Source organism: Cygnus olor, chromosome 24 (genome assembly GCF_009769625.2).
Source record: "Cygnus olor isolate bCygOlo1 chromosome 24, bCygOlo1.pri.v2, whole genome shotgun sequence".
In the NCBI taxonomy this organism is placed as follows: Eukaryota; Metazoa; Chordata; class Aves; order Anseriformes; family Anatidae; genus Cygnus; species Cygnus olor.
In genome coordinates this window covers 2,153,935-2,181,188 of record NC_049192.1, presented here as the reverse complement: position 1 = coordinate 2,181,188, position 27,254 = coordinate 2,153,935, and the positions used below count along the sequence as shown (strand labels likewise).

At 60.4% G+C, this 27,254-nt stretch overlaps 1 protein-coding gene across 1 annotated transcript; it reads left to right on the top strand.

The window, feature by feature from the left end:
• The first annotated feature begins 6 nt into the window (after positions 1-6).
• MAPKAPK2 (MAPK activated protein kinase 2) lies at positions 7-26,761 on the top strand. Its single transcript, XM_040535705.1, has 10 exons — positions 7-492; positions 21,100-21,239; positions 22,963-23,027; positions 23,498-23,577; positions 23,685-23,811; positions 24,193-24,268; positions 24,365-24,489; positions 24,616-24,701; positions 24,808-24,888; positions 25,261-26,761. Exons 1-10 carry the CDS (start codon positions 223-225, stop codon positions 25,402-25,404), a joined length of 1,194 nt encoding a protein of 397 aa, XP_040391639.1. The 5' UTR covers positions 7-222; the 3' UTR covers positions 25,405-26,761.
• Positions 26,762-27,254: the final 493 nt, after the last annotated feature.

The window sequence follows — 27,254 nt, the reverse complement described above, 5'->3', positions numbered from 1 at the left end:
GGCGGAGGAGGAGGAGGAGGCGGAGGAGGAGCCGCGGCCGCACCGGAGCGCTCCCTCTTCCCGTCGCCGCGCTCGGGGCCGGGGCGCACCGGCGGGGGGCGGTGGCGGCGGCGCTTCTCCCCCCCTGCCCCCCGCTGCGAGGCCCGGAGCCCCCCCGCAGCCCGGCGGCAGCCTCCCCCCGTTTCCCCCCCCCTCTCCCCTCGACCCCCCCCCCTCCCAGCCATGCTCTCCGGGGCCCCGCCGCCCGCCGGCTTCCCCAGCCCGCAGCCCCCCCCGCCGCAGCCCCCCCCGCCGCCGCCGCCGCCCGCCGCCCCCCCCCACGGGCCGCCCCCGCCGCCGCTGCCGCCGTTCCCCGGGAAGGGAGGCCTGCAGATCCGGAAGAATGCCATCACGGACGACTACAAGGTCACCACGCAAGTGCTGGGGCTCGGCATCAACGGGAAAGTTTTGGAGATCTTCAGCAAGAAGAGCGGGGAGAAGTTCGCCCTCAAGGTGCGCGCGGGGCCCCCCCGTCCCTGCTGTCCCTTCCCTCCCCTCCCCTTCCCTCCCCTCTCCCCGGATCGGGCCCCCCACCCCATCCCCGGTGTCCCCCGGTCCCCCCCGTCGGGGCGCACAAAGGCTCGGGGCCGCCCGGCTCGGCTCGGCCCGGCCCGGCCCGGCTCGGTTCAATCCTCGCTCCGCCCGCCCCGCTGCGGGCTGCTCGCCACGAAGCGCCCCGGCGCGCAGCTTCAGGGCTTTCCCACAGCGAAATAACATCCGCCCCGGCCGCCCGGGCAGCCCCGAGGCCGAGGGAGAAGCCCCCTGCCCGGCAGGCAGCCCCCCGGGGGGGTTCTCGCCCTGGTGCCCCCCAGTGACACCTCCCAGCGCGGGGCTCCCAGCACGGAGCTGGCCCAGCGGCGCTGGGTGGGGGTCCGGGGGTCCGCCGGCCTCTTGGTCCCGTTCCCCTTGGGACCTTGGGACTGGGAATGGAGCCCCGTGAAACAGCGCAGAATAAGGAGCAGCCGTCGTTCCCTGCTTTGGAAGGGGAATGGTTCGGTGTTATCCTGCTCCTCCGTCGTCCCCAACCCGCTCCCGCTCCAAGGGTGCTCAGCCGAGCAGCACAACCCGAGGGGCGCCCCGGCACGCGCTCGGTGTTCCGTGCTTTTCGGGTGAGCGTTTGGAGCGAAGGCGAGGAGCGCGGCTCCCTGCCGGAGAGGGACGTGGGGAAGTTTCGAGGAGGCTGACGGAGCGCCGGGGGACACGGGCACGAACAGCCGGCGCCACGGGAGCACCGTGTTCCCTAGCAGAGATGCGGCTGGCGCCCACGCATTAGCTGTTAAAACCTCGCCGTTACCCTGAGAATCGTGAAGGCTGAAAATATCACCGCGTGGATGTGTAACCCTCACCTCCTTTGTTTTTAGAGTTGCCTGTCTGTCGGCATCTGAGGTTCCTAACGGGAAGGAATGGGCAGGTGGGCTCTGGAGGTACAAATGGCGCTGACGGGGTGCGCGGGGTCGCTGTGGGACGGCGCTCAACGCGTGCGGCTCAGCGGGGCCTTGTGCAGTCAGACGACAAAAGTTTGATGTTTCTTCCCAAAAGGCAGGCGATTTTCGTTAGCCGCACCCCGTTACGCTGCAGGATGAGATGTATTGTCAGCTCGTCGGGATGGAAATTAGCGAAATCCTCTTCTGTTTTGACAGACGCGCTCCTCACCACTTCTACAGTTGACTCAACTATTTAAAGCGTGGATTCCAGCACTTCCCTTTCGCAACACTGAAAGGGGAAGGATGGCAGCGGCGGTGTGAGGACGGGGGACACCGAGCTCCAGCGGTTCCTTCCCGGCCAAACCTGGGCTGGGATGGTCGGGGCCGGAGGTTTACATCGTTGCCCTGCCGCTACCAGCGGACGGGGTTGGGATTTAGTGCTAGGTGTTGTGTTGTGTCCTTGGCCGTATTGAAAAGCGTCTTGTGGTGTAGGATTTAATGGTACGGGGCAGAATGGTTGTGCAGCTCTTGGAGGATGAGGTGCGCCCGATGGTGAATCTCTGTTTTGGAAAGTTGCTGGTCTTCTCCCCTCTGTCCCCTGCCCCAGCCTCTTCGCACTTCCCTGGCGGCGAGAGGAAAGTTTAGCTGAGCTGTTGGATGCGTCTCTGGTTTTCCAAAGAGCAGCACAGCTGCTACTGTAAGTGATTCCTTCCAGCCCCTATAAACCGCTCTGCCGGGAGCCTGGGATCTGGGGCAAGCTGCGTGTGCCGTGGGGAGCACGAGCTACAAGCCGTGGTCGTCCCTCTGCGGAGACAGGACCGGACTGCGGGGCCCAGGGCTGGTGGGGGGACAGCCTGGGATGCAGCGTGTGCTGACAGCATCCCTCCCTGCTACACGGCCGGGATGACATCTCTGTTAGAGACCTGCAGAGAGGTGTTTGGATCGGAATTACTCATGGGCTGCATCAGTGTGGAATGATGACCTAAAGCGGGATACACAGAAGTGATTGCATTGGGTTGTCATGTTGCAGATGATGCTTAAAAGAATTCTCATGGCCCTTATCCAGGAGCCAAAGCTGAAATCTCTTCATGCTGCCTGCTTTGGTTGTGCAGCAAACCTTTCCATTCGGAGTAGTTTCTCTTTATGTTTTCTGTTCCAAGATCTTGTACATTAATGCGGTCCTCCACTGGAAGGAAACAATTGGGTGTCTCCTTAATATTAATAGTGACTTCTGGATACATTGTGCTTCCTCTTGGAGCAGGAGTGACTATTATGTTGCTAAACCTCCCTCCCAAACAGAGAGACGCATTTAAGTTAGCATTTTGCTGAGGGTCACTTTGCTTAAGAGCACTTTTCAGTGCTCCGGGAGAGTTTGAGCTCAGAGGCGGCGTCCCGGCGGGGGTGAAAATGTTACGGCCAATTTTCTCCTCTTTCTGGTGCAATAGCCCATGTCAGAGACACACCATTAAATAAAACAGTGCTGTGTGCATGTTAATGGATGGTAGTTCTATGTGCTGCACTGTACCTAGGTAAATCCAGGAGATACTCCTTTTCTTATAGATCAATATTGTTTCAATGCTTTCCCACACCCATTATTTATTTATTTATTTATTTATTTATTTTTTTCCTGCTATCAAGAAACACTTCTAGCGTGGAGTCCATGGATTGTCCGCTCAGGAGCAGATGGTTCTAAACACAGATTTTTCTGACTCGGGTGCTTCTTGCCTGCGTTCAGCCCTGGGCTGTCCCACCACCGGCGGTGGGGACCCTGTGGTTTATTTGCTCCTGGGTGTGGAGCAGGGTGGGAACGCGAAGGCTGTGGAGAGGTGATGAGTGGAGCTGAAACGCGAGCTCTGGGTGGTTTCTTACCCCTTTCTTCCTTGGCATGATTTATTACTAGGCTTGTCACCTCTGCAAAACTTATTGTATGTAGGTCACCGCTGACTGGACTTGGCGTTGCTCGTTGTGGTCAGGCTGTGGGCATTATGTGGCGCTGGCTGCGACGGTGGGGCTGGGAGCGAGGGCTGTGTTGTGTGCTGCAAATTCCCCTTTCAGCTAATCTTTAGGTGAGATATTGGGCTGAAGGCGAGCTGTACAAATTCAGTGTTTCATAAGCAAATGGCAGGTAATACAGACTGGAGAACGAGGCCCAGGGGCGGCAGGTGATGAGTTTTTCTGTGCCCCGTGTGTCTCTCGATGGAGCAGTTTTCCCTTAAAATAAACAAACGTCTCTCCTCACCCAAATTTGAGAGCAGGGAATCTTCATCTCTCCCTTCAGTTCCTGCAGAGCTGTCCCCTCTCTCTTGCAGCCTGGATTTTGGAGCATCCTTGGTGCTCCGGGGCATGTTTGCGAAACACTCAGTCTCACTCGGTCTCCGTCTCATCAGATAATGTGAGCGATGATTCCTGTGATGGAGGAGGAGGAAGGAGAGCCCAGTACTTTTGTGGTTTATTGTTCTTTTCGGCCGCCTGCCGTGGAAGTAGGGCAGGCAGTATCGGAGCTGCTATCAGCGCCGTGGATGAGTGTTTGTGTCGCTGGTGGCCTTGTGCTCTCTCTGCCACCGTGGGTCGGGTTTTCTACAAGGGTGTTTAAAGAAGCAAAGCACCCCGTTTCACTTCAGCTTCATTTAAGATCAAATGCTTTGTCCCTCAGACAAGCCAGCTGGAAAAATAACCCCTAAGTGATGGAGTGAATGAATATCCTGGGCTTACGCTCATGGGAAACAGACCTCGCTGTGTGTCTGCTTCTGTGTCAGCGGTGGGATTTTTTTGAGCTCTGCTATGTATTTTATGTAACCAAAAATGTCTTCACTGTGGATTTTTGTACAACTCATAGTTTAAAAGCTGTGGAAAGTATAGTGACATCACTGGGGCTTTTCCAAGGCAGTGGTTTATTATCTCATTGACCAAAAGAGTTTACTGACTTGGGTTTTGAGTTTGTTTAAACAATTTATGATCAGCCATAATCCCTTCCAAATACATTACATGTTCCGAGCAGTCAAATCTACAATGGAGATAAACTGATAACGGCCTGGGAGCCGGGGGCTGGTTTGTGCTCTGGCACATGCTCAGGAAATGGTAGGGCTCTTCCTCTTAGTAATTGAATGCCTTCAGCCACAGGTCTTGCAGAGGAGGATCCGTGTTTCCTGTGCTCGCAGATGCTGGGATGCAGGGGTTTGGGGGTTTACAGGGAGCCTGTGCCTGCCCTCTCATCCATGAGCTTCACGGTTTGCGTGTGATTAATAGCCAGATGCCGCCAGGTAGAACGATGAATTCCGTGTTCGTGCTGAGCTCCTGCCTGGCCTTCAGCGAGCTTTGGCCACCACGGGTGCTGTAAAGCACCGCGGTGCTGGGGGCTCCCTGGGCACGTGCTGCCTGTCGTGGAGTGCTGCGTGCGTTTGGAGCAAGGTGTGAATAATAACTCGAAGCCGCTTGAGAAGTCAGGCCTCCTCGTGTGTTGGCTAGATGGGTGACACAGGTGAACTCCAAGAAGATTTGTGCCGAGGAAGCCTGGAGGTGACTTTTCTCCAAAACAGCTGGGCTTGTGCTCGGGCTGTGATGTGCGGGGGCACGGGCTGTGCTGGGCCGTGCGGGCATTACGGAGCAGGTGGACAGGGCCAGCTGGAGCCATGGCCACGGGCAAGCAGCCCTTTGGCCACCCCAGTGACACGAGGCCAGCCCCGGGCTGTGGTCAAGATGGGCTGAGCCCTCACGAGTCCCTCACAGCGGTACGAGGGCAGTAGCCGATGCTGTGTTTTAAACCCCATCCCTTCTCTGGGGCTCGCGCTCTCCCATCTTTGTACCTGCACCATGCGAGCCGCGGGGGCTTGCCCTCTGCCGAAGGACCGTGAGGAAGGACCCCGCGGCGTGCCGAAGCCCCGTCCCCCTGCCGGCTCCGGTGACCCCCCCGGAGGCCCCGCGCTGCCTCCCGGTGCGGTGCGGCAGGCAGGCCCCTCTCGCAGCACAGCGGCCCTGCGCGCCTGGCCTCAAGTTGCAGCAGCATTCAGGCAGCATGACCTCACCTCCTGGTTTCCAAGAATAACGCGCTGCCTCCCCTCTGCCGCGCCGGGGCTGGCTGGGGCGGCTGCCGCAGGCTGCGGGGCTGCCCCTGGGGCCCCTCTGGCTTGGGGCTCCCCTCCCCGACAGGCCCCGAGCATCGCCTGCCCCGTGCTGGGGCTGGTTGGGCTGCTCAGCCCCTCTCCGTGTTGTGGGAAGGGGTTTGGGGGTGGATGTGGGGCAGGAGTTGGGGAGAGGGTCTTCAGGAGCCGGCTGAGCTTGCAGGCTGCTGGTTTCGGGTGCAGACCCTTGAGGGCCGGGGCGATCCCTCCACTGGCCCCACTTGCAGGTGAACGCAGCGTTACCGGATTTCTCCCTAATAAACCAGCTGTGAGCCCAGGCAGCTGCGTTGGGGCTGACGTTTCATAGAACAGCTTGGGTTGGACGGGACCTTAAAGACCTTGCTCCAACCCTGCTGCCATGGGCAGGGATTTCGGCACGGTCCGGGGCTGCTGTGCATCGTGGTGATCTGTGGGGCAGTAAGTGATGCTCTGTTTTAGAGAGCACCCTGCCTGCAGGTTCGAGGATGGGACAGGGGGGGATGCTGTGAGCGGGGGGCGATGCCCTGGTGGTTCCTGGGCAAGAGCCTGCGTCTGTGTGTGCTCACGCAGGAGCGAGTCTGAATGCAGAGACCTCAGACAGCTTTTAAGCCGCTGTTCCTTTATGCCTAGCGGCCGATTCATTTCAAAGATTTCAGCCTTTTAAGATCTTACCAGTTTGGGGCAGGATTGTGGCAACCACAGGTTTAATGCTTGTGTTAACTCGCTGTTTGCTTCATGGCCTCAGGAAGGGGCCGAAGGCCGCGAGTCTGAGTGCTGCTGACCCCCCCTGCCCTGAGACGACCTGGCACACGCGTTTTGCTGGAGACGCTGTGAGCTGTGAAAACGTGAAGGGTGGTGGGATTGTCCCCGTCACCAGGCTGCTGGGGACAGGACAGGGTGCTGGAGCAGCCCCTCTGAGCATGTGGAGCCTCACCACGGCAAAGTCTTGAGCCTGACGCCGCCGGGGAGGGCAACAGCATCTTCCCACGGATTAGTGCCCTCCGTCGGCGCGGGGCTTTGTTGGGACAGAATAACTGCTCCCTGCGGAGAGGGCAGGTGAGCAAGTTGGCTCAAGGGGTCCGTGACTGTCACGGCGTTTGCCGTCATATGTAATGAGATTATTTAAGCCGTTGGCGTCAGGGCTGCATGTGATTGTGTGCCTGGCCGTCCAGGGAGCTGTAGCCTAAACTAGAGATAAAGTTCAAAACACAAGCTCAGATCTGAATGTTCCAGGGGCTTCCAGCCAGGCAGGGACTTTGCAGTTCTGCTCCCATAAGATCTCCCGGTTTGGGATATAGATTTGGGATTAGCGGAGGGATGGACTCGTTAGCTTCATCCTAATTACCTTTGCTGCCTCTCTTTGCGTGCCCCCGGCTGCAGCAGGGTGCTCCACTTGGGTCGAGCCTGTTCAGCTCTGCTGGCCTGGCACAGGAGCGTGCATTGGGCTCAGGTTGTCATTGTCCGAGCATTGCCTGCTGGAGGCAAAAGCTGTACAGCAGCGGGCCAGGGCTCTGTGCTGAGGGGCTGAGGCCCTCCTGTGCTTTTTGGGCAGCCTCATCTTGGGTTTTCCGTGGGGCAGACGCGGGCAGGCACCTCCTGTGCTCCGAGTGTTCACAAAACTGAGCAGCGCTTCTGTCTGCGGTCCTTGCCAGTCGTCTGGCCCTGAGCTGCGGCGCAGAGCTAGCGTAGCCTCTCGAAAGGCTCCTCGGACTTCCTGCCAAATGTGTGTTTTCAGGGAAATCTGGCTGGAACAAAAGCTGGGGCTGCTGTGGAAATTTGGCAGCGCGTTGCGGCGGCCGCAGTAGCCGCGCTCGTTGCTTCTCGAGCCGGTAGGTGCGGGCGGGAGCCGGGTCAAGCAGCGCTGCTCGGAAATGGGCACGGCGTCCCGGGTGTCTCGGCTTATCTGGGCTGCAGGAAGGTATGTGCAATCACATGCAAGCAAACCAGAAAGAATGCATGTTATCGTCAGCCACTTCAAGAAAAAATAAAAGGGGAGGGAGGCTGGTCTGGTAACAGCGATGTGTTTTTATTTTCAGTAGTTGTGACAGCCTCATTGCATCTACCATCTTGGCATTTAAGAATGCTTCAGGACAGTTTCAACGTATTCTATATCCCCGTGCCTTAGCAAAAAGGCAGGGACCGTGCTCACTCTCAGCTGGTGCTGCTGTGGGTGCGAGTGCCCCGTCCCTGTGACTCCCGGAGCTGCTGCTTCCCAACACGGCCGGGCTGCAGGATTCAGCTTAGCCTACGACAGCCTCCTCCTGCCCGCCTGCTCCCCTCCAGGCTCTGCTGTGTCTCCCTCTTTTCCTCTCCCGCCGTTTCGCAACGCCGCTGCCCATTACGTTGGGCAGATTGCTAAGAAGACACGGGCTGCTGTTGCATAAGTCGCTCTGCCGCAGTGGCTGGCTGCCTCTCCCTGGGAAGGGTGGGCTTGCCAGGAAGTTTAAACCAGGGTTATCTCCTGGAAGTCATCAGGGCTGCGGACCCGGTGTTTTTGGGTGGGAGTCCCGTGCCGCAGGCTGTGTGTGGGTTTCCACCCCGGTGCATGGGGTGCGTGGTGCCTCGCCAGTCGGAAGGCTGCTTTGGGGAGCCTGTGAGCATTGCAGCCTCCAGCCTGGCATCTGCCTGAATTCCCTGGGAGGACGCCTTCACCCTGGCTAACCCGGGGGCTTGCAAGAGGCTTGCTTTTGTCTTCAGCGGGTGTCCCTGCAAGGAGCAGCCCCTTCCCAGTGCCAGGGACGTGAGCGAGAGCAACCGCTCTGGGACCGACGGGAAATTCGCTTTGAGTCTGGGTCTTGGACAGGACTTCATAGCCCAGGACCGCTCCCTGCTTTCCTGTCTGACCACGTAAACACACAGCCCTCTCCCGACAGGCGGGTGACGGCTGAGCTCCGGGGCCGTCCCGCTCTGGGGGCGCTGCCACACCTCGCCGCTTGGCTTTGGTGACTCAGTAGCTTGTTCTGTGTCAGAGCAGGACATCTAACGTCTCCCTCCTTGTCTCTCCTCCCACCCTCTTTATTTCATGCTGGGGAAGAAGCTTCCAGCACCTCGCCGTGAGGAAGAGCTGCTGGTTAGGAGCAGTTCCCTGCCCACGACGTGAGATGGAAGCCGGTGGGGAAGCGGTGCAGCTCCGTGGGGCTCGGAGGTGCCCTGGGTGCTCCTGTGGCCCCAGCTCCCGGCAGGGCGCAGCGAGGGAGGTGACCAGCCTGGCCCGAGGTGCCTGTCGTTAGGGATGCAAATCCTGGGCTGGTGAAGCCTGGGTGAGTAACATGCCAGGGGTTTCATGCTGATTACAGTGTGGTCTCTGCACGTGGCTGAGCAGCAGCTCCCTCCCTGGGGGCTGGAGCTGCCGTGGAGCAGCGTGCCGTGCCCCTTGTGGGGCTGTGACACCCCTGTCCCCTGCCAAAACCCCATCCCCTGCCAGACCCCTGTCCCCTCTCCTCTGCGCGCCTGAACAAAGCCTGTCACCTCTCCAGTCTTGCTGCTGGTTCTCTTTGAATCCATTCATGGCACCTTCCATTAAGGTCAAACTTGTAACCCAACGGACTTCTCAGGGAGTTAGCACTGCCAAAAATCCCTGGTATGCGCAGCTTTGCTGTTATCGCACCGTGTGTGCACGCATACCCTCAGGGGTTGGCGGCTGGGGACCCGTCCCTCCCCGCTCTGAGCCCCCTGCTCTGGTGTCCCTGGAGCCCCCCCGGCAGCGTCAGAGGGATGCTCTTATCTCCATCACCGGTATCAGATGAGGATTCACTGATGGGAGCCCGTTCATTCAGCTTTGCACAGCTCTGGCAATACAGACGGGCTCTGTTCTGTAGGCCAGGCAGCTGTGGCTTTTACCAAAGCATCCCTTTTCTATTTCTTTCTATCCAAAGACCGCACTGAAGCAGCCAGGCGAGCGATCCTGGGAAGGAGGATCAGGGGGACGTGGTAGCATTGGGTGCTTTCCTCCTGCACAGGACAGGGAGATCCCAAGGTATTTCAGTCAGCTTGGAGGGGACACAGTTTCCCGAAACTAAACTGCTTGGTGTCATTGTGCCTGACAGGCTGCAGGGTTTGCCTTTGGAGAAGTATTGGGGCTGCCGGAGCCCTTGGGCCAGAGGGTGGCCACACCGCACAAAGGCAGGACTGTCTGCTGCTTGGCTGTGCCTGGCGTCCCCCCGGCCCCGAGCCCTTTTCGTCAATAAATGGGATTGAAAGAGCTTGAATTCCTACAGAGCTGGACCCGGGAGCCCCTGGCCAGCCCCAGAGCTGCTTCCCTTTGCCCCGTGTCTGCGAGGGTGCTGGGTGTAAGGGCTGGCACGGGGCTGGCTGAGGAGAGGGGTCCCGAGCAGCAGTCCAGCTGCTGGGCAGGCAGCAAGAAATGCGGTGGTAGGTTTTTTGATGGCTTGTTTGTTTAAATGCCCCTGCTTTTATGCTTTTATTCCCTTCCCATGCTACTCTAACAGGCGAAACATGTTCAGGGTACGGAGCATTTGTGGAAGGATCAGTGGGTCTTCCCAGAGCCTGTTTTCACTGTGTGTTTATAAGATGCAAGAGGACAAAACCTCCACTATCGACTCCTTGCTCTGCGGTGTTTCCAGTGCCGGACCTCTTAGTGGGAACAGCCTGTGGAGACCGAGCCCAGCGGGTCCCTCTCGGTCACAGTGAGAGGGGAGGTTTTTCCTCTGACGGTGTTTGTGGAGGCATGTGCAGCCAGGCACTGGGTGATGAATTATGCATGCTTGCTGGATGAGGTATTTCGAGGCTACTGCGCTGACCAGGACGCTGGTCTGGGCCCCGTCCTGGCCCTGCCGGGCCTCCCTCCCTCAGCCCTTCCCTCCCTCCTGCCCGCTCCCCGTGCCCAGTGCGGGGCCGCTGCTGGCGCTGCCGCGAGAGGCCGGGGAGAGCTAATAATAGCAGCTGTGTCCTGAGTGCTTTAATGAGGTGCCAGCAGGATGCAAAAAGGGCTTTTTAAAATAGAAGCCTAACTGTGTTTTCCTCTCAGCTGGAATTGTCTCGGACGCCTGGCGCAGGGGGGCCGAGCTGCAGCATGCTGGGGGGAGCATGAAGCTGAGGGTGCTGAGCGCCAGGGTGCTGGGGCGGCCTCACAGGGGCCCACTGGTGCGTGGCAGGAGGCTCACGTCCTCCTCCGCTGCTGGGAGCGCCCCAAAGCCCTTTTCGGTTCCTGTTGCTCTGTGAGGCCACGTGGAAGGGTGGCAGAGGCCCACAGGGAGGGCTGGGCCGCTGCTCGCCTGGCCGCCCGCTCACCCTCCTGCAGTGCTTTGAGGTCTGGGGTCAGCCCCAAAATGCTTCTCGTCCCTGTGCTTAAGGAGAAGGTGCCCACGGGGAGCTTGGGATCTGGAGCTAAAAGCTTCTGGCTTTTAGCCCGGGTCGGTTCATCCCAAGTGGGGGGATTCATACGAGGTCCTTTGCAGGCCTCGCTGGGTGCCGGGGGTGTGGGACACCCCTGCAGCAGCAGGAGGAGGAGGAAGAGGAGGAGGCGCAGGGCAGCCTCTCACAGCGAGAGCCCCAGGTCGGGGTCAGCATGCTGTTGGGCGAGATGGAGGAAGGAGGTGGGCGACACAGCTCTGTGAGCCTCCCCTTTCCCCTGCCCCTTCGTTAGCACCCTTGTTATGTGCCTGCTGTGGGTCAGCTACACCAGCTCCGCTCCTGCTCCGTGCTTTCCCCAAAAGGGGACTTGTGCATCCCCAGGGACCTGGGGCAAGGGCTGCCTCGGGGCTGGCAGCTCTGGGGAAGCCGGAGGAGCTTTTAGGGTCATTCCTCCGTGTGTGGGGTGGAGGGACAAAGGCCGGAGGAGTGCGGTCATGGCGGCCGGGGGTGGGAGTGTGTTTGGGGAGGCAGCCGCGGGGCCCCTGCTTGCGCAGACAAAGGCGTGTTATGAAATCCCCGTGTTGCTCTTGTTCCGACCTTCCCCCTGCACGGCACAAAACCTCCTTTCAATAGGAGCAGCGGCCGCTTAATGCAGGAGCTGGTTACGCTTTGCAGGGCTGCATCCAGGCCACGTGGGGACGGGGGGCAAAACGCCTCCCAGCCGGCACAGGGCAGCCCCACGTCCGCAGCGGTGCTGGTCGGATGCAAACATTGGTTTTGGGTATGGGGAAGTCTGTGCTGGGGGGGTTCGTCACCTCCGGGGTGATCTGGGGTGCTGCGATTGGGGTTCACGTCCCTGGGCTCGACTTCGGAAGGTGTTTGTGAGCCCCAGTGTTGACAGAGCCTGCCGAGGGGATGAAACGCTTCTAAACAAATCGCTGAGGAAAGGACAGAGTGATGTAAAACGTGCCGTGTGTGCGTCACCGGGCTTCAAGGGCACGTAAATAAAACCTTGGTGATGTCCTGGGTGGCGAGAGGAGCTTTGGGAGCGCTGCGCTGCATCCCATGGGCTTTCCCTCATCCATCCTCAGCCTGGCTGGGAGAAAGGGGCTCCCCAAAAACGGATTTGGTGGGCTCATCTGGGCCTTGCTGTGCAGACAGGCAGAACATGGCTTTGGGGCTGCTGGAGCCAGGGACCCAAAAGGATGCTCCGAGTGCCTGGTGGCTACTCAGATGGACAGACGGCCCCATGGGGCTGAGCATGTCTGTGTGTCTGCCAGGAGGGAACCCTACGGACGCGGAGCCCAGAGCTGGCGCCCTGTGCTGCCACGGAGGCACGAGGGTGCTGCAGTGGGGTTGCAGCAGCGGGCTTCCAAGCTGGGCACGCGCCTTCGGGAGGGAAGTGCAAAGTACGTAGGTCAGAGCTGAGTTAATGGTTTACATTAGTGCTCACTTCTGTATCAAACACACCCATAAATATCAGCCTCTTCCTATCGTAAAGCACATACATTGCACTTTTCCATTCACCGGCACAGCGGCTCTGATAGGAAATCTAATTAGATGCAGGACTTCGAGGGGGGGGATCTGAAGGGAGAGCTGGGGTGGCCTCGAAGGCTTTGCAAGGAGGTGGCAAAAAAGTGTTTGTGCATGAAGCCCTGGCCTCAGCAGGGTGTAGCTCATGTGAAGATGTTCGCCCCTCCCTTGACTTCTCATTTTCCTTTCACTTTCTGTGGTGCAGATAAAAGGACCCAAGATGCTGGTGGCGGTGCTGGTGATCTCTGCCTTGCTCCCAAGCCAGCTGGTCTCCTCCCTGCTCAGACCTCATCTGGTGTCACTGTCACTGCCGGGGGGAGGTGACGTCTCAGCACATGTAGGAAGTGGCAGGCTGGGTTTGGGGCGTTTTGGCCGTGACACCCCCCATTCACCCCCTGCTCAAGCACCAGTCCGAGCTGCATTGCTGGAACACGTCCTGGCTTGGGAGCGCTGGGCCCAGCAGTGCCGACGTGCTCTGCCCACCTGGGGGGTGATTTATCACCTCTGTCCTCCTTGTCCCTGGGGAGCGATTTATCCTTGTCCCACGGGAGCGTGACTGCACTGCCCATTGTGGCACCTACATCCGGTGAGGGGCCCTTTCGGTGCTGAGCCCCAGGTGCAGGGCAGGACCTGGGCCTTTCCCAGTCAGTCCCTGGTCACACTGGGGGAAGCTCCTGGTGCAGGTACCTGTCCTCATGCCCCGTTGGCACCAGCCTGGTTAATGGATGTCCTGACACACCCCAGGACACCCTCCTGCGTGACAGGACACCAAGGGTCTCGGTAATGAGTGCTGAGGGCCTGAGCTGGGATCTGACCATGCAACGCAGACCCCGCTGGAGAGGGGAGCAGCGGGGCAGTCACCCCAATTCACCCCAACTCCGTGTTTTTTTGATGTGCGGTGGCGAGAAGAGGACGATCCCAAAACACAACCCAGGAACCGAATGATCCCCTAATACTGTTTTTTCTCAGATACACGGAGCAGAAACTGTTTCTTTATCTTCATTAAGCACTCGCAGCAGTCTGCCGTCGGTGTGCTGTCACCACTACGAGGCGGTGAGTCAGCGGGGACGCTTCGTGCTGCCGCCCAGTTGCCGTTTACCTGCTCTGACTCTTCCACGAGCTCCGCAGCCCCCTCCTTACGCCCTCGTCCCCGATGTCCCCGTTGTGCTGGTGGCACTTCCCTCGGCGTTGGGGCAGTGTCCTCGGGCACCTGTCGCAAGACATGGTGCAGTATTTTGGTGCAGGGCAGTGGGCTGTGGCAGAGGGGGGTGTCCCGGCTGCACGGGGAGGGGGGCGCGGGCCCTCAGCAGGTGGCTCCTGTTTAAGCCCCAGCCTCTCTTCTGCTCCTCGCCTTTGTGCGCCCGGCGAGGCTTTTGTTGCTGCCTGAAAAGCCTGAATAGCTGCCACATCTGTCGTGGGCGAGGAAATGCTCAGCAGATGCCCTGGGCTGAGGGGGGTGGGCGGCGGGTGGGGGTCCCCGGCACCCCCCAGCGGTGGGAGCTTGCAGGGGATGGTGCAATGCTCATGGGTGCGCGAGGCCCCTTCGTGCTGGGTCTCTGCCGGCCCTGGTGTTGCAGGTCTCCTTGTGAAAGCGCCGTGCAATGGTTGTGTCGCTTCCCTCGCCAGCCCTCTGTCCTCTGCCCGCTTGTGAAATCGCCCGCTGGCGTCGCGGGGTGGGGGCTGCGTGCATCTGAAAAATGTGGAGCCACACAGCTCACGGGCTTGGGGGCTTTGCCTATTTTGAGTTTCTGTCTGCAAGAGGTGTTTTGGGCGAAAGTAATCTGAATAATTCTCTCCCTGGGATGCTTTTTCCAAGCTTTCCATCTTCCCGGAGACAAATGGGTATCGAGGATGACCTCTGGTTCGAGGCAGTGGGGGGATGAAGCCGCTAATGCACCGCGTGCGGTAGCTGGTGGCTGTTACTGTCTTTCCTTGCGGTCTTTGTGCCCTGAGTGAAGCTGAGCAGGGAGGCAGCCCCGTGGCGTGGCAGGCTGCAACGTGCTGCGGGAAGGACATTGCCTCCCCGGGACCGTGCGGCTGCTCCTCCGGACACATCACCGTGGCACAAACCAACGGGAGGACGAGGTCTGGGGGCTGAAGGCTCTCGTCTGCTGCTCCGTGCACAGGCAGCCCACAGGGAGGTCTGCTCACCCCTGGGTGCTGCCGGTGGGGAGGATGTAAATGTAACGCAAAGGTCCGTGTGTGAGCCCCGATGATGTGGGGGAGGTTTCTTGAGCCGCACGTTTTGTCATTGGTGTGCTGTAACTGAACGATGAGTGTTCCTGCATTGGGTAACTTCATTCCTCTTACGGGCTCTGGGACTTGCAGTTTGATTTCTCTTCCGGAGTTCAAGACCAGGCAGCGCGAGGGGAAGCCGGGCTCCCTCCTGCTCGCTCCGTCCCAGCGGCGCTGGGGCTGGGGAGCTCCCTGGGGGGCTTGGCTGCGTGGGGCGATCCCCCCAGGGGCTCCCAAATGCTCTGGTACTAACGGCAGAGAAAAGAAACGGGGGACGCGGTCAGTTGGTCATCCTGGTCCCGGCACAGCACATTCAAAGGGTCCGGCACCAGCTCTGCGAACGTGTCACGCAACTGGTGCCAGTTGGCAACCGGTTCACTTGAAAAGATTGGAAGAGGCAAATCCTTTGAAGAGAAACCATTTTGCTTTATTAGGGAAAAACGTTCCTCGCCTCGCTGCTGCCTGGCCAGGACAGCCCTTGCTCTGCTTTCCTCCTGGTAACGTGGGCGGGTGACAACTTGCAGGTCTGTGCTGTGAGTTCATTCCTCGTGCGTCAGGAGCAGGTTACTGTAACCCCCCGGTGTGGGCTGCTCCGTGGGGTGTCCTGCTGCTGGAGGGTCCTCAAAGGCACGGCTCCTGCACAAATAATGTGTGTGCTGCTGTACTGGGAGCAGGTGGAGCACTGGTGATCAGGGAATATAGGTAAACAGGATACCCCGGCTGCAGGAGCAGCCGATGTGCCCGCGTGAGCATGGAGCAGGAGCCTCGGTGGCCGCCGCAGCAGGTGAGCAGCCGACGCTGGTGTCCGAAAATGTTCAGCTCCCTAAAATGCTGCATAGCAAAGGGCATGCTCCCCTGGTGGCCTGGTCCCACGACGTCGGGCTCTGGGGAAGGGGCAGCTTGGCTCCTTGCCCCATCCCAACCTGCGGCAGGCGCTCAGCATCTCCCCGGCTGGGTGCTGGGGACGCTCCCCGTGCGAATCCTGCCGTGAGTCACGGCGAAGCGTCGTGCGAGGGGGCGGCGAGGCTGAATCAGGACGCGCACAGGCGAGGGACCGTGAGCGTGTGTGTGCGGCTCCAGCTCCCGTGTTTGCTCTGCTCTCTTCCTTCCTTCCTTCCTGGCTCCCACCCACCTTCCCCACAGCTCGCCTGTGATTGCAAAGGGAAGCCCCTTACCCCGGCTCAGCCTGGGCAAAGCTTTTGCCGGCAGCAAACAGAGGCTGGGGGCTGAGGGGCTGGGCACGGAGGGGCTTTGTGACCGTGGAAGAGGAGTCCCCTGCCCTGCCTTGGAGACCCGTACCAGCCCCGGGGGCTGTGAAGCTGTAGGGTGATGCAAGAGAGCGCGGCTCCCGCACGCTGCTGCCTGCCCTGGTGTTCCCCGCCTGCTCAGCCAAAGCCTTTGAGGTGTTGGCCTGCAGCCCTGGGCAGTCCAGAGGGTGCCCGGGTTGGCGGCCCCGGCCTTTCCTTGCTAACTGGAAGTGGTTGCTCAAAGGTCAGGGTGTCTGCGGAGCGCCGGGGCTGCTCCTCTGCAAACCTGCTAGCACCCAGTGGGCTCGCGGGGGCTGCAGAGCAGAAAAAATGGCTCAGCCGGCTGCTCTGAGCTGCAGCGGGTTCGGAGAGGTTTGGGTGCGAGGAGCTTGAGGATGAGGTAGCATTTTGCTAGGGAACAATTCAGAAGCGCAAACACCAAAATCTTCCTTACGCAGCCGCGTTTGACGCACGTCTAACCCTGTGTAAACGCACGCCACTGCCCAGCTTTTGCTCCAGGGCTTTTTTGTAAAGCACGGTGGTTACGGAGAGAGCAGGGCGCTGCCTCGTTGCTCCCCACGAGGCCGGCAGCGGAGGTGCTGAGCCCCGCGGCGCTGCCCTTGCCCTCCGTCCGCGGACGCTTTCGTAACCCGGATCCGGTTACGGCGCGCGGTGCCCGCGGTGCTGCTGCAGCCGCGCTGCTCCCGGCCCCGCGAAGGCAGAGGTGCTGCGGGTCAGCCCCGTCCCTCCCCACGGCTTCTCTCGGTGCTCGGCAGACTCCCAGTATCGGGACAGTCACCCTCTGCCTGGTGCTGGAGCATCCCCCTGCTTAGTGTTGGTGTTCGGTCTTTTTTTCCCCGTCTTTGAGCAATGTTCCCAGCTGTCCGTGGGTTTCTCCGTGAAAACACGAATTCCCGTTGGTTTCCCACCTGAAGGCGTCGAGCTGGGTCCGCAGGAGCCGCCCCGTGGAAGGAGGCAGCAGGGGTGGGGACAGCTGAGCTGCACCCGGCTGTGTCCGGCGGGCTGCCCCTGCCCTGCCATCGCCCTCCCACCTGGGCACGGGTAACCCGGCCGTGCCGCCGACCGCTCGGCTTGCCAAATCCACTCCTGGAGCTGCTCTGAAGCCCCGGGTGGCCCCCACCATGGGCTGGGGTGGGCGAGAAGGAGGGGGCCGTTAACCCTTTCTGGGCCTTAGGGAAACACAAGGTGCTTTTCTGATCCCAGCCTCTTCCTCGCAAGCCAAGGAATATAAATATTGCTGCGGCCATGGGCCGCCCTGGATGCCAGAGCTAAATTGGGGACATGGGCAGTGTTACCAAACACACCCAAATACGTTGGACAAGTGACCGGAGCAAGCTGCAGACTGTAGAAAAATAGCTTTGCTTTGCAGCACTAAAATGGTGTTAATTCAATCTGGGGGCAGTGGATAAAGCCCTGAGCAGCAACTGGGGGACATCAGGGCTCGCTTCTCCCTGGATGACGAGGATAAACCACTTTTTGTCTCTCTCCCCACCTTCCATGAATGCACGGTGATGTATTTTAACCAGAAATTGAAAAAGGTGGTGTTGGGGCCGGGTGGCTGGATGTTTGCTGTTGGTTCAGAAGGGGTTTTGAAAGGGTTCGGCCGTGCCCAATGGGCGCCGTGGGGAGGCGCAGAGCAGGCGGGGACGCGGCGCTCGGAATAGCCGTGACCGTGCTGCTGAGGCTCGCAGGGCTCTGTGCTGATCCCGTTACGTGCCCGATGCCACCGAGCTGCCGGGGAGGAGGGCGCTGCTTCCACAACGGGGCTGAGTGCAGGGAGCAGGGGATGCCCTGGTGCTGCCTGGGGAGCAGCGCTGCTGCTGCCTTCGGAGCCGCGCGGGGAGCTGGGGTGCGGCGGGGAGAGAAGCGGCAGCCGAGCTGCGGGTGGAAGAGCAGAGGAGAAATGTCACAGCTGTCCTCGGCCCGAGCGGCTGCCCCTTTTGCTCTGGTTCTCTCCATCCCACCCAGCGCAGCGGCTGGAAGGAGCGGCGAGGAGGAGAAGCAGGAGCAGAACAACCCCGTGTGAGTGCCACGGGCGGTGCGAGCCCCGACGGCAGCACGGGGTCTGTGTGCGTGGGCAACGCGAGCACCCCCCTCCCGTGGGCTCCTTCCCTTGCCCACTGGGGCTGCCAGCAGCCCAGCACCCTCCCGCCGGCCCGTGGGATGCTTTTACCGTGGCGTGGGCGTTGCCACGTCCCTTCTGCATCCTCCTGACCCGCTGCGGCACTGATGCAGCCTCGCAGGGTCTGGCCTCTAGCTGGCACCGGGAACATTTCCCAAACAGCCCAGCTCGTTCCCTTCACGAGGCTTAATCTCCTCCATCCCACAGCTAACAGGAAATCGGAGGGAGGCCGGGCTGTTTGCTGAGCCGAGGTGCGGGGGGTGTTCTGAAGGCTGTCAGGCAGCTGTTTACTTGCCTGTGGGTGCCCGAGTACAAAAGCAAATGTCACGGCTGTGCTGGCACAGGTAATGGAGGCGGCTGCCTCCCAGCTCGTTGGAAATACAATTAAGCTCCTTTAAAAGCGCTCGGAGTGACCTCTGAAAATTGGATGTATGTTTCTGTACCTCTCCTGTTTGTTCTGCTTAGAGTTATGCTAACTGTCTGTTTCCTGCTGCTCAATTTTCCCTGTGTGTAATTACAATTTCTTTTCTTTTTTCCCTTTTTTTTCTTTTTCTTTTAAACTTCCTGACTCCCCACCCAGGCTTTTTGGGGCAGCGCCGTGAATAACAAAGCTTTTCTCCAGGCCCTGTCCCTGCCCTGCTGCCTGGCTTCTTCTCGGGGCTGGCGGGGCTTGGAGGGGCTGCCAGCCTTCTGCCCTGCGCCCCACCTTCACCAGAGGCTGTTACGCCCACACCGAGCTATCACACGGAGGTGCGGAGGTGCCCTGGGCTGTACCGGGTGGGATTTTGTGGGTTGGGGTCCCGTGGTGCTGGGGACGGGTGGCTTGGTGAGATGGGAGAGGCCGTGCCCTCCCCTCATCGCCTCTCCTGTCTGTCCCCGGAGCTGCGGGGAGCTTTCCGAGGCAGCCGTGGCCAGGAGTGCCTCGAGTGCCTCCTGCCCTCTCTCACGACTCGGTTCTTGCTTTGCTTTTTATAGCCCCGGTGCTTCCTGTTTGCTTAGCGGCCCTGAAGCCGGCACAGGGGCTGCGAGCGCTGATGGTGTCCTCGGGGCTGGGGCTGGCGCTCTCCTCTCCGCCTTCTGCGGCCGTCATCGCCCTTCCCTCTGCTCCCCTGGGCACCGCCGAGTCCCAGCGTTTGGGGCAGGAACCCTGCTCACTACAGCCCGGTGGCAGGGCCGGGGATGCGGGGAGGGACGTGACCGAAAACCCAGGCACATGGGTGAGGGCTCACGGGTGGGTGTCGGGGTTGTCCCCATCCCTGTGGCAAAGGGCGAGCGCAGTTGCGGGCAGGATTGCAAATTGCTGTTCCTCTGCCAGGGCTTACATTGATACAGGTGGGCACAGCTGCCAAGCATTTCATTTATAAGAGGGCAGCTCACGTCTTTTGGGGCCAAAGCAGGTATTAACCCTTGTCGCAGAGCACGCTGCACCTGGAGTGGTATTGTAGGTGTGATTTTGGGTCCTGTCACCCCAGTGGCAGCCGCCTGGGCTGTCTTGTTGCAGCACCAGGTTCTGAGCGGACGATTAGGCTGTCGCGTGCTGCAAAATGACCAAACCTGATGTTTCCTGCCTGTGCGCAGCCCTGGGGCTGTTTCTCTCCCCTCCTTAGCGTGCGTCCCCCCTGGGGATGGGGTGTTCCCATCTGCCCTGCCGGTCACCTCTCCTGTACACACTGTGGCCAGGCCAGTCGGAGGGATGTGGGGGCAGCCTTTCCAGCAGCCAGGATGCTCCGGAGGGAGCTGTGGAGATGCGGCATTATTTTTTTTAAGGCCAGCCTGTTCTGGTGCTGGAGCCACCGCTGCCGAGCCGGCGTTGCAGACCTGGTCCCGGCTGGGGGCAGCGGGTGTTGTGCTCCACCGAGCCCGGCCCTGAGAGCTGCTGGAGGCAGGAAGGAAGATGAAATGCACTCAGGATAGACACTGTTGTTGCTCTATATTTAGGAGTATAATAATTAAGGCTGGTTGTTTATCCTGACAAACATGGTAATTAATAGTCTGTGGCAGACTAGCTAATCCTTCCTGCACCTGGGAACTGTGAGTTGTCTCTGGGAAGGGCAAGGGCCTCATTAAAGGGCTGCTGCTGCTTGGGAGAAAAGCCTGCTACTTAGGGAACATCTGGCTGTTCGCTTTGTCCCCTCCTCGGGCGTGCGTGCTGTGCTGCTGGTGGCCTCTGAAGCTGCTCCTGCATCGTGCCCGTGCGTGGGGGGGCCCCAAGCAGGACGATGTGCCTGTCCCACGGAGCAGGAGGACGATGTTTTAAACCAGCGGTGGTGGCTGGATGCAGATGGTGGCCCTGGGGGCAGGAGAGGATGGGCAGTGTGTGGCTGCAGGGCAGTGCCAGCGCGTGGCTGCGGGGCAGAGCGCGGCTGCCTGGGGGCTGCGAAGGGCAGGGCGAGGCCATTTGGTGGCACGTGGGGATGCAGTGCTGCTGGTACGGCGTAAAGAAGCTCATAAATGCAGTGAGGAGTCGTGCTGGTTGGTGTCGCGCTGGCAGGGCACTGGCTGCAGACCTCCCGGGTGGGAGACAGGCGACAGGCAGCTGGGATAAGCTTCCGAAGCGAGGCAGCGAGGGCAAGCAGCTTATGCTGTTGTAAGGATGTGGGAGGAGAAGGGTACAGAGGAGTCCTTGGGGAGCAAGACCGATTAAACTCCTAATGCACAAGCCTGGCGTCTGCTGGAGCGCTTTGGTACCGCTGCTGGGATGGAGGAGCAAGTGAAAGCGCTCCCCAGGACATCTGCGTTCCCTGCAACTGCTGCTTTTGCTCCGTCTCCCGTCCAGGGTCACCGGAGGGGGGTCGGGCGTTCAGGTGAGGGTTAACAGGACGGAGCGAGCCCCGTCACCCTCCCAGGCGCCTCTCGGGGCAGGGTGGCTTCGCGCTGCTCCCGCTAGATGGGGATGGAGGCATTGCACTGAGCGCCCGAGCGCCTCGGCGCAGCCTGCGGGCAGCATCTGCGCTCGGGCTGCACCCCTGCATGTCTCCCTCCCGGGGCGCTGTGCCAGCGGGGCACTGGCCCCGGCTCTCCAGCAGGTGCCAGGCTGGGCGCTGACGGGGGTTTCGCTTCTCCCGCAGATGCTGCAGGATTGCCCCAAGGCCCGCAGGGAAGTGGAGCTGCACTGGAGGGCGTCGCAGTGCGCGCACATCGTCCGCATCATGGACGTCTACGAGAACCTCTACCAGGGGAGGAAGTGTCTGCTCATCGTCATGGAGTGGTGAGTCCTGGCTGCCAGTGCGCTCCCCTGCCACAGTGGTTGGGTGATGGGGAAGGGGGGACCCGGCCCTGTGGCGTGGGCACTGGGGACACCGTGGGGACGCCGGCCCCAGGAGAGGCGTAGCATTGAAGATGTTTGCAGGACGGACTTCCAAGGTGCTGAGCGCCCTGGGTGGGAGCGGCGCTGGCTCTGAGTCATTCTGAAAACTTGCTCGGCGCTCGGGAGGCTTCAGGCCTGGGTTCTGGTAGCAGATTGGTCATAACCAAACTGGCTTTGGCCATGGAAAGCCGGGGTAGTCGCTGGGTTCCTGGCACCCAGCGGCGCGGTGCGGTCTGCGGGGCAGCGAGCAGCCGAGCAGAAGCGCCCGGCGCAGCAGCTGCTGAGCGAGGCTGGCTCGGGTAGATGTCTGATATAACATGGGGAGGAGGAGGAATGAAGGGGAAAGTATTGAAACCACATCCCAACCGCAGCTGTGATTTAATGTAGCTTCCTTGCCAAAACCTCTCCCCTGGCAAGCCGGCAGGTTGCCTGGGGGGGCCGAGGGGGCGAGCGGCGCGGGGAGCGGGCAGGGCGGGCAGCACGGCAGGGGTGGGGAGAGGCGTCTGCGAACCGCGCCGGGCAGCTGCGGCCGGGAAGAGCTCGTGCGACGGGCGCATCTACCTGCGTGGGAAGGGAGCAGCTGAACGGTAGGAAACGAGTCCCCAGAGCGCTGACAGCTCTGTGCGGCTCGGCTGCGATGGCTCCCCGATGTCCGAGGGGCGTTGTGGGCGTAGTGCCCCGCACGGGGCAGCGCGTGGGCTGTAACGTGACCGTGCTGGGCCCAGGTGGCTCGGCGCTGTCCGTGTCGCAGATGTCCAGCTATGTCCAGGGCACTCCCTTGAGATGCTCTCTGCGCTGGGAAAGCCGGGAGCCGTTTCTGCTCGAGTTAGATAAGACCGAGACAGGAAACGCTGTTATCCCTGTTCTCACGGAGAAGCGATCCCTGTTCTTATCCCTGATCTCTGTTGGAGTCGAGCCTTTCCTTAGGGTACCTGGGGAGCCTTTGATGGGGGCGGGAGCCACGCTGAGGTTTCCACAGTCCTTCTCCAGCGCCTTACCTGCGAGCTGTTGTGCTGCAAGGGGTCCGGTCCCTGCCTCTCCCACCTACAAGCCGATGTGGACTGTCCCACGCGGGTCACACTGGTGGAGCCCTGTGCTGTTCCCTGGCCGTTGGGGCATTTAGGAGGTCCCCGAGCAGCCCAGCGTCTGCTGGGCACGTGGCCCCTCGCCGGCACCTCACCTGCGCAGCCGTCTGAGCTCAGCACTTCTCACGGCGCGGGGTTTGGGTTTGCGTACTGCTGAGCTCGGTCGCCTTGTGAGCTAAAGTAGGCCAAGCAGGCTGGGAGTGCTCTCACCACGGCAGAGCATTTCCCCGTCTTTACTGTAAATGCATTTTTGTGGCTTGGCACGGCGACCACGTCCGTTTGCACCCCGTGTCTCTGCAGCATGTGTGAATCCTCTGCCCTTCTCATTTCTGGAAGAGCGAGGCTCTGAAGCGCTCAGTGCCCAGAAGTGCCGAACGAAGGGCAGGGATGGAGAAGAGATAAATTTACTGCTGAGCTTGTGTGGCGCTTGGCTGAGCGTCAAAGGCTTTGGTGCTGCTCGAGCTGGGGCATCTTGCAGGGCTGCTGGCGAAGGCGCCGGGGAGTCCGCGCCCACCTAACGCCACCCGCTTCTCTTGCAGCCTGGATGGCGGGGAGCTCTTCAGCCGGATCCAGGACCGGGGAGACCAGGCCTTCACAGAACGGGGTACGGAGCCCGCGGTGCCCTGCGCTTTGGTCTCTGGGCCATTTCTTGCTGTTTGTAGGAGTGTCTCTGGTGCGGCCCATTTCCTCGGTGGCCCTTTGAATTAGCAGCAGTTGCGTTTGGGGAACCAGGAACTCAGATGTGAGCGCCCAGCCCTTGATCATGGCCCTGATTTTTCCTGCTCAGTAAAGAGCAGAGCTTGGGAATGTTTTCTCAGCTTCCCCTGTGCACCACCCATTGCACGCCAGCACAGAACACTCCCCCACGCTCCAAAAATGTGAATTCTGGGGGTATGGCTTTCAGAGCGAAAACACAGTCTGTGGGGTCGCTGCTTGGGAAGGGAGGTTTTGGGGAGAGGAAACCCTTTAGACTGCAGCTGTGCTCTTTGGCTCCTGGTCTGTAGAGTAGCCCAGGGAGCAGTGCTTGTTGTAACTCACTTGTAAACGCTTTCAATGGCTTCCTTGCTGCTTCAGAGGCTTCAGAGATAATGAAGAGCATTGGGGAAGCCATCCAGTACCTGCACTCGATCAACATCGCGCACCGGGACGTGAAGGTACCACGCTGCGCGCTCACCCGCGGTGCTGAGCCCTGCCTGGCCGCAGTGCTGCCGGGGCTGCTGCCAGCCCTGCCGCTCACCTCCTGTCCCTTGTCTTTCCACAGCCGGAAAACCTCTTGTACACCTCCAAAAGGCCCAATGCTGTGTTAAAGCTCACTGACTTTGGCTTTGCTAAAGAAACCACCACGCACAACTCCTTGGCCACGCCGTGCTACACGCCGTACTACGTGGGTAAGCTCCGAGCGCTCCCAGGTCTGCAGGGCTGGGGGGGTCACAGCAAGGGGGGAGGCTTGGAGGGGGCCACGCTTGCACCCCTGAGGTGCAGCCCTTTGGCTTTGCGCCCACCGTGACCTGATCACAGAGGGCCGTTTGGGACGGCTCCTTGCCGGGTGCTTTGTGCTGCTCTTGGTGCACGCACGCGCTGTATTCGCTGCTTTGGGGGGGGTGAAGCTTTGCCCGTGTGTGTGGGCTGAGCCCCTGCATGTGCACAGCACCAGGCTCAGCGCTGCGTGGGCAAAGCGGCTGGGCCTGTGCTGCAGCGTCCCCCATGCCCCAAGGGCTCCATCTGCCCCCCAGCACCCCCACACCGTGTGTCTGCCTCTCTTTCACCAGCCCCCGAGGTGCTGGGCCCAGAGAAATATGACAAATCCTGTGACATGTGGTCCCTCGGCGTCATCATGTACATCCTGTAAGTCACCCGGTCCCTCTCCATCCCAGCGGGTACCGGGGGCTCCCCCAGAGCCCGGGCACCATGCGCTGATTCTGCCCCCCCCGCTCCATGCAGGCTGTGTGGGTACCCCCCCTTCTACTCCAATCACGGCCTCGCCATCTCCCCCGGCATGAAGAAGCGGATCCGCATGGGCCAGTACGAGTTTCCCAACCCCGAGTGGTCGGAAGTGTCGGAGGAAGGTAAAGGAGGTTGTGGGGGGGTTGAACGGGGCTGGGGTCTGCTGGGGGGGGGCACATGTGGGCATTTTGGGGTTGGGGGAGGTGCATGGGCCCTGCTCACACACCTCCCCATGCACCCTCTTGCAGTGAAGCAGCTGATCCGCAACCTGCTGAAGACGGACCCGACCCAGCGCATGACGATAACGGAGTTCATGAACCACCCCTGGATCATGGTGAGCGCAGGGCTGTCAGGACAGTGGGATGGGGACGGGGATGGGGTTGGGGACAGGGTGGGGGCACCCCTGGCTCCTGGCTGATGCTGCCCCACTCCCCCCGCAGCAATCCATGCAGGTGCCGCAGACGCCGCTGCACACCAGCCGCGTGCTGAAGGAGGAGAAGGATCTGTGGGAGGACGTGAAGGTGAGGCCCTGGCCCGCTGATTTGGGCCCTGCCACACTCTGTGCTCCACGTGCCGTCCGGTTCTGCCTCCCCCTCACGCTGGGAGGGTCTCAAGTTGAGCTGATTTGTGCTGGAATTGCAATTTGGTGTAAAATTGGAAAGCAAATGGCTCCCAGGGAGCACGCTGAGCTCCCTGTGCTGTCCTGTGGATGGGGGGGGGCTGGAAAAATTGCCTGGGGGTCTGTCAGTCCCATCCCACAACTTGCTCGTGAGCAGCAGGACCATGGGAGGAGGGCGGGGGGGTTCCCTGTCCTGGGGGGTCCGTGACCCGGGGGGGTCCCTGCTGCCCTGTGGCGGTGCTGACGGGTGCTGCGCTGTGCCCCCTCCCTGCAGGAGGAGATGACGAGCGCGCTGGCCACCATGCGAGTGGACTACGAACAAATCAAGATCAAGAAAATCGAGGATTCCTCCAACCCTTTGCTCATGAAGAGGCGAAAGAAAGCCAACCCTGCGGAGCCCACAGCGCTCCCCCACTGAGGGCACGAGCACCGGCGGCCCTCGAGAAAGCAATAACTATATATATATATTTTTTAAGAAAAAGACACAAAGAGACTGACTGTTCTATCAAGCGCATGGAATTCAGACATTTATACCAGACTAGTTATTTTTAGCTACTCACCTGTGTTTCTCGCCTTTCTGGAGCAGGCGACGCGATATCCCCGTCAGATCCACGCGCGTCGGCCGGGGGGTTCTGTCCTGTAGGTGGATGACACCGATAATTGGATTTTATTTTCTTCTTTCGTGAAACATTTCGGCTTTTTGTTTTTTGTTTTGTTTTCCTTCCTTCCAAAGACATGGAAATTCCTGTGGTGACCTTTGTAGGGTATATAACGTATACGTATTTTTTAAAAACTACTGTAGAGCTGAAACCCAGGCAGCGCGGCCCTGGGAGCGCTGGCTAGAGGCAGGCTTCGGGCAGGGGGACAGGAATGGGGATGGGGACGGGGACGGGGAGCTCCCTCCCCATGGAGGGACAGGGATGGGGAGCTCCCTCCCCACAGGGGGACAGGGACGGGTGCAGGAGGGCGCATGCTGTTTGCCGGCCTGGAAATCTGCTGCTTTTAAAGCATGCTTTGGGGGGGAAAAAAACCAAACAACAAACACCACCAATAAAAAACAAACCCAAACCAGCAAGTCCTCCCTGAACTGGAAGCCTCGACGCTGCCCGGGGCGCGCAGGGCTCCCCGCGAGGGCCGCGTGTCTGTGCTGCTGTCTGTCTGTGCGTGGCTGTGCGTCGTGTCCGTCGGTACGGAGGTGCTGCCTCCCCCCTCCGTGACGCCCGCCGGGGTCTGTGTGTGCCTGCGATCCAGTTCTGACCTCAGGGGTTGGCGGGGGGAGAGGTGGGAGGCCGGTGCCCCCCCTGCGCCCCCCGCTCTGTGCAGGGCAAGGGTGCTCCCCCCTGCCTCCAGCCACCCCTTCTGCCCCCCCAGAGCGAGATGCTGTGCTGGGGGTCCTGGGGGAGATGGGGGTGCAGTGGTGCGGGGCTGGGGTCACTCTGTCCCCCCCCAGACCCCCCAGTGTGGTTCCTGCAGGGGGTCTGGGAGCAATCCCCTGCTCCCGGAGCAGAACGGCTGCGCTGGAGTCTTTAGTCCATGAATAATTATTATTATTATTTGTCACAATGTTTCACTGCGTTTAATGTGTTTGAATGGGGGAAAAAAAGATTTTTTAAGGCAATGTTTAGTTTTTAGGTGATCTTTTAGACACTGTATGGAATTTTAATTTGTTTTAAGAAGCAGTTTTTATCTTTTTTTTTTTTCCTCCGTCTGTTGGCTTATACTAATCTTCCTGGTCTGCTCTTCAGTCCTTTGGATTAAAGACACTTAACGCGTCACCCAGTCTCTCCTCCTTGCTTGCGTGGCCGTGTAGGAAGCACCCCAGGTGGTCGTTCTTGTGATGTGTCCTAAAATGGCTTTTTTTTTTCCTCCAAAGAGGCTTTTTTTTTCCACCAAAGAGGCTGAGTTCCCTCAGTGCGTTCTCCGGGGACGTGGCATTTCTGCCCTTTGCTTGGGGTTCGGCTGCCTGATGAGGTCTGGTGGCTGGGTCTGTGCAGGTGGGGTTTCCTCCGGGGTGCTGGGGCCGTGGGGTGCTGGGGCCATGGGGCTGTGGGTGCTGCGCCCGGGTGCCGGCAGGGGGAACTGCGCATCCGGCTTTGCAGCCGTGCTGTGGGTGCTGGGGCACGTCTGGTGCCGGGGACCCGGCTGCCACCGTCCCCGCTGTCACCCCTGCCTGCGCTGGCCGCTGTCCTGGTGCATGCAGTGCGATGCGCTGGGATTTACAGCCGCTGGGAGCTGGTGCTGCTTGCCCCCGTGTGGGGCTGCAGCGTT

Excerpts from the sequence above, each read along its gene's own strand:
- MAPKAPK2 (XM_040535705.1), top strand. The coding sequence starts at position 223 with ATGCTCTCCGGGGCCCCGCCGCCCGCCGGCTTCCCCAGCCCGCAGCCC. Across the intron at positions 24,269-24,364 it reads GGCGTCATCATGTACATCCT|GCTGTGTGGGTACCCCCCCT; the intron begins GTAAGTCACCCG and ends CGCTCCATGCAG. Across the intron at positions 24,702-24,807 it reads TGAACCACCCCTGGATCATG|CAATCCATGCAGGTGCCGCA; the intron begins GTGAGCGCAGGG and ends CTCCCCCCGCAG.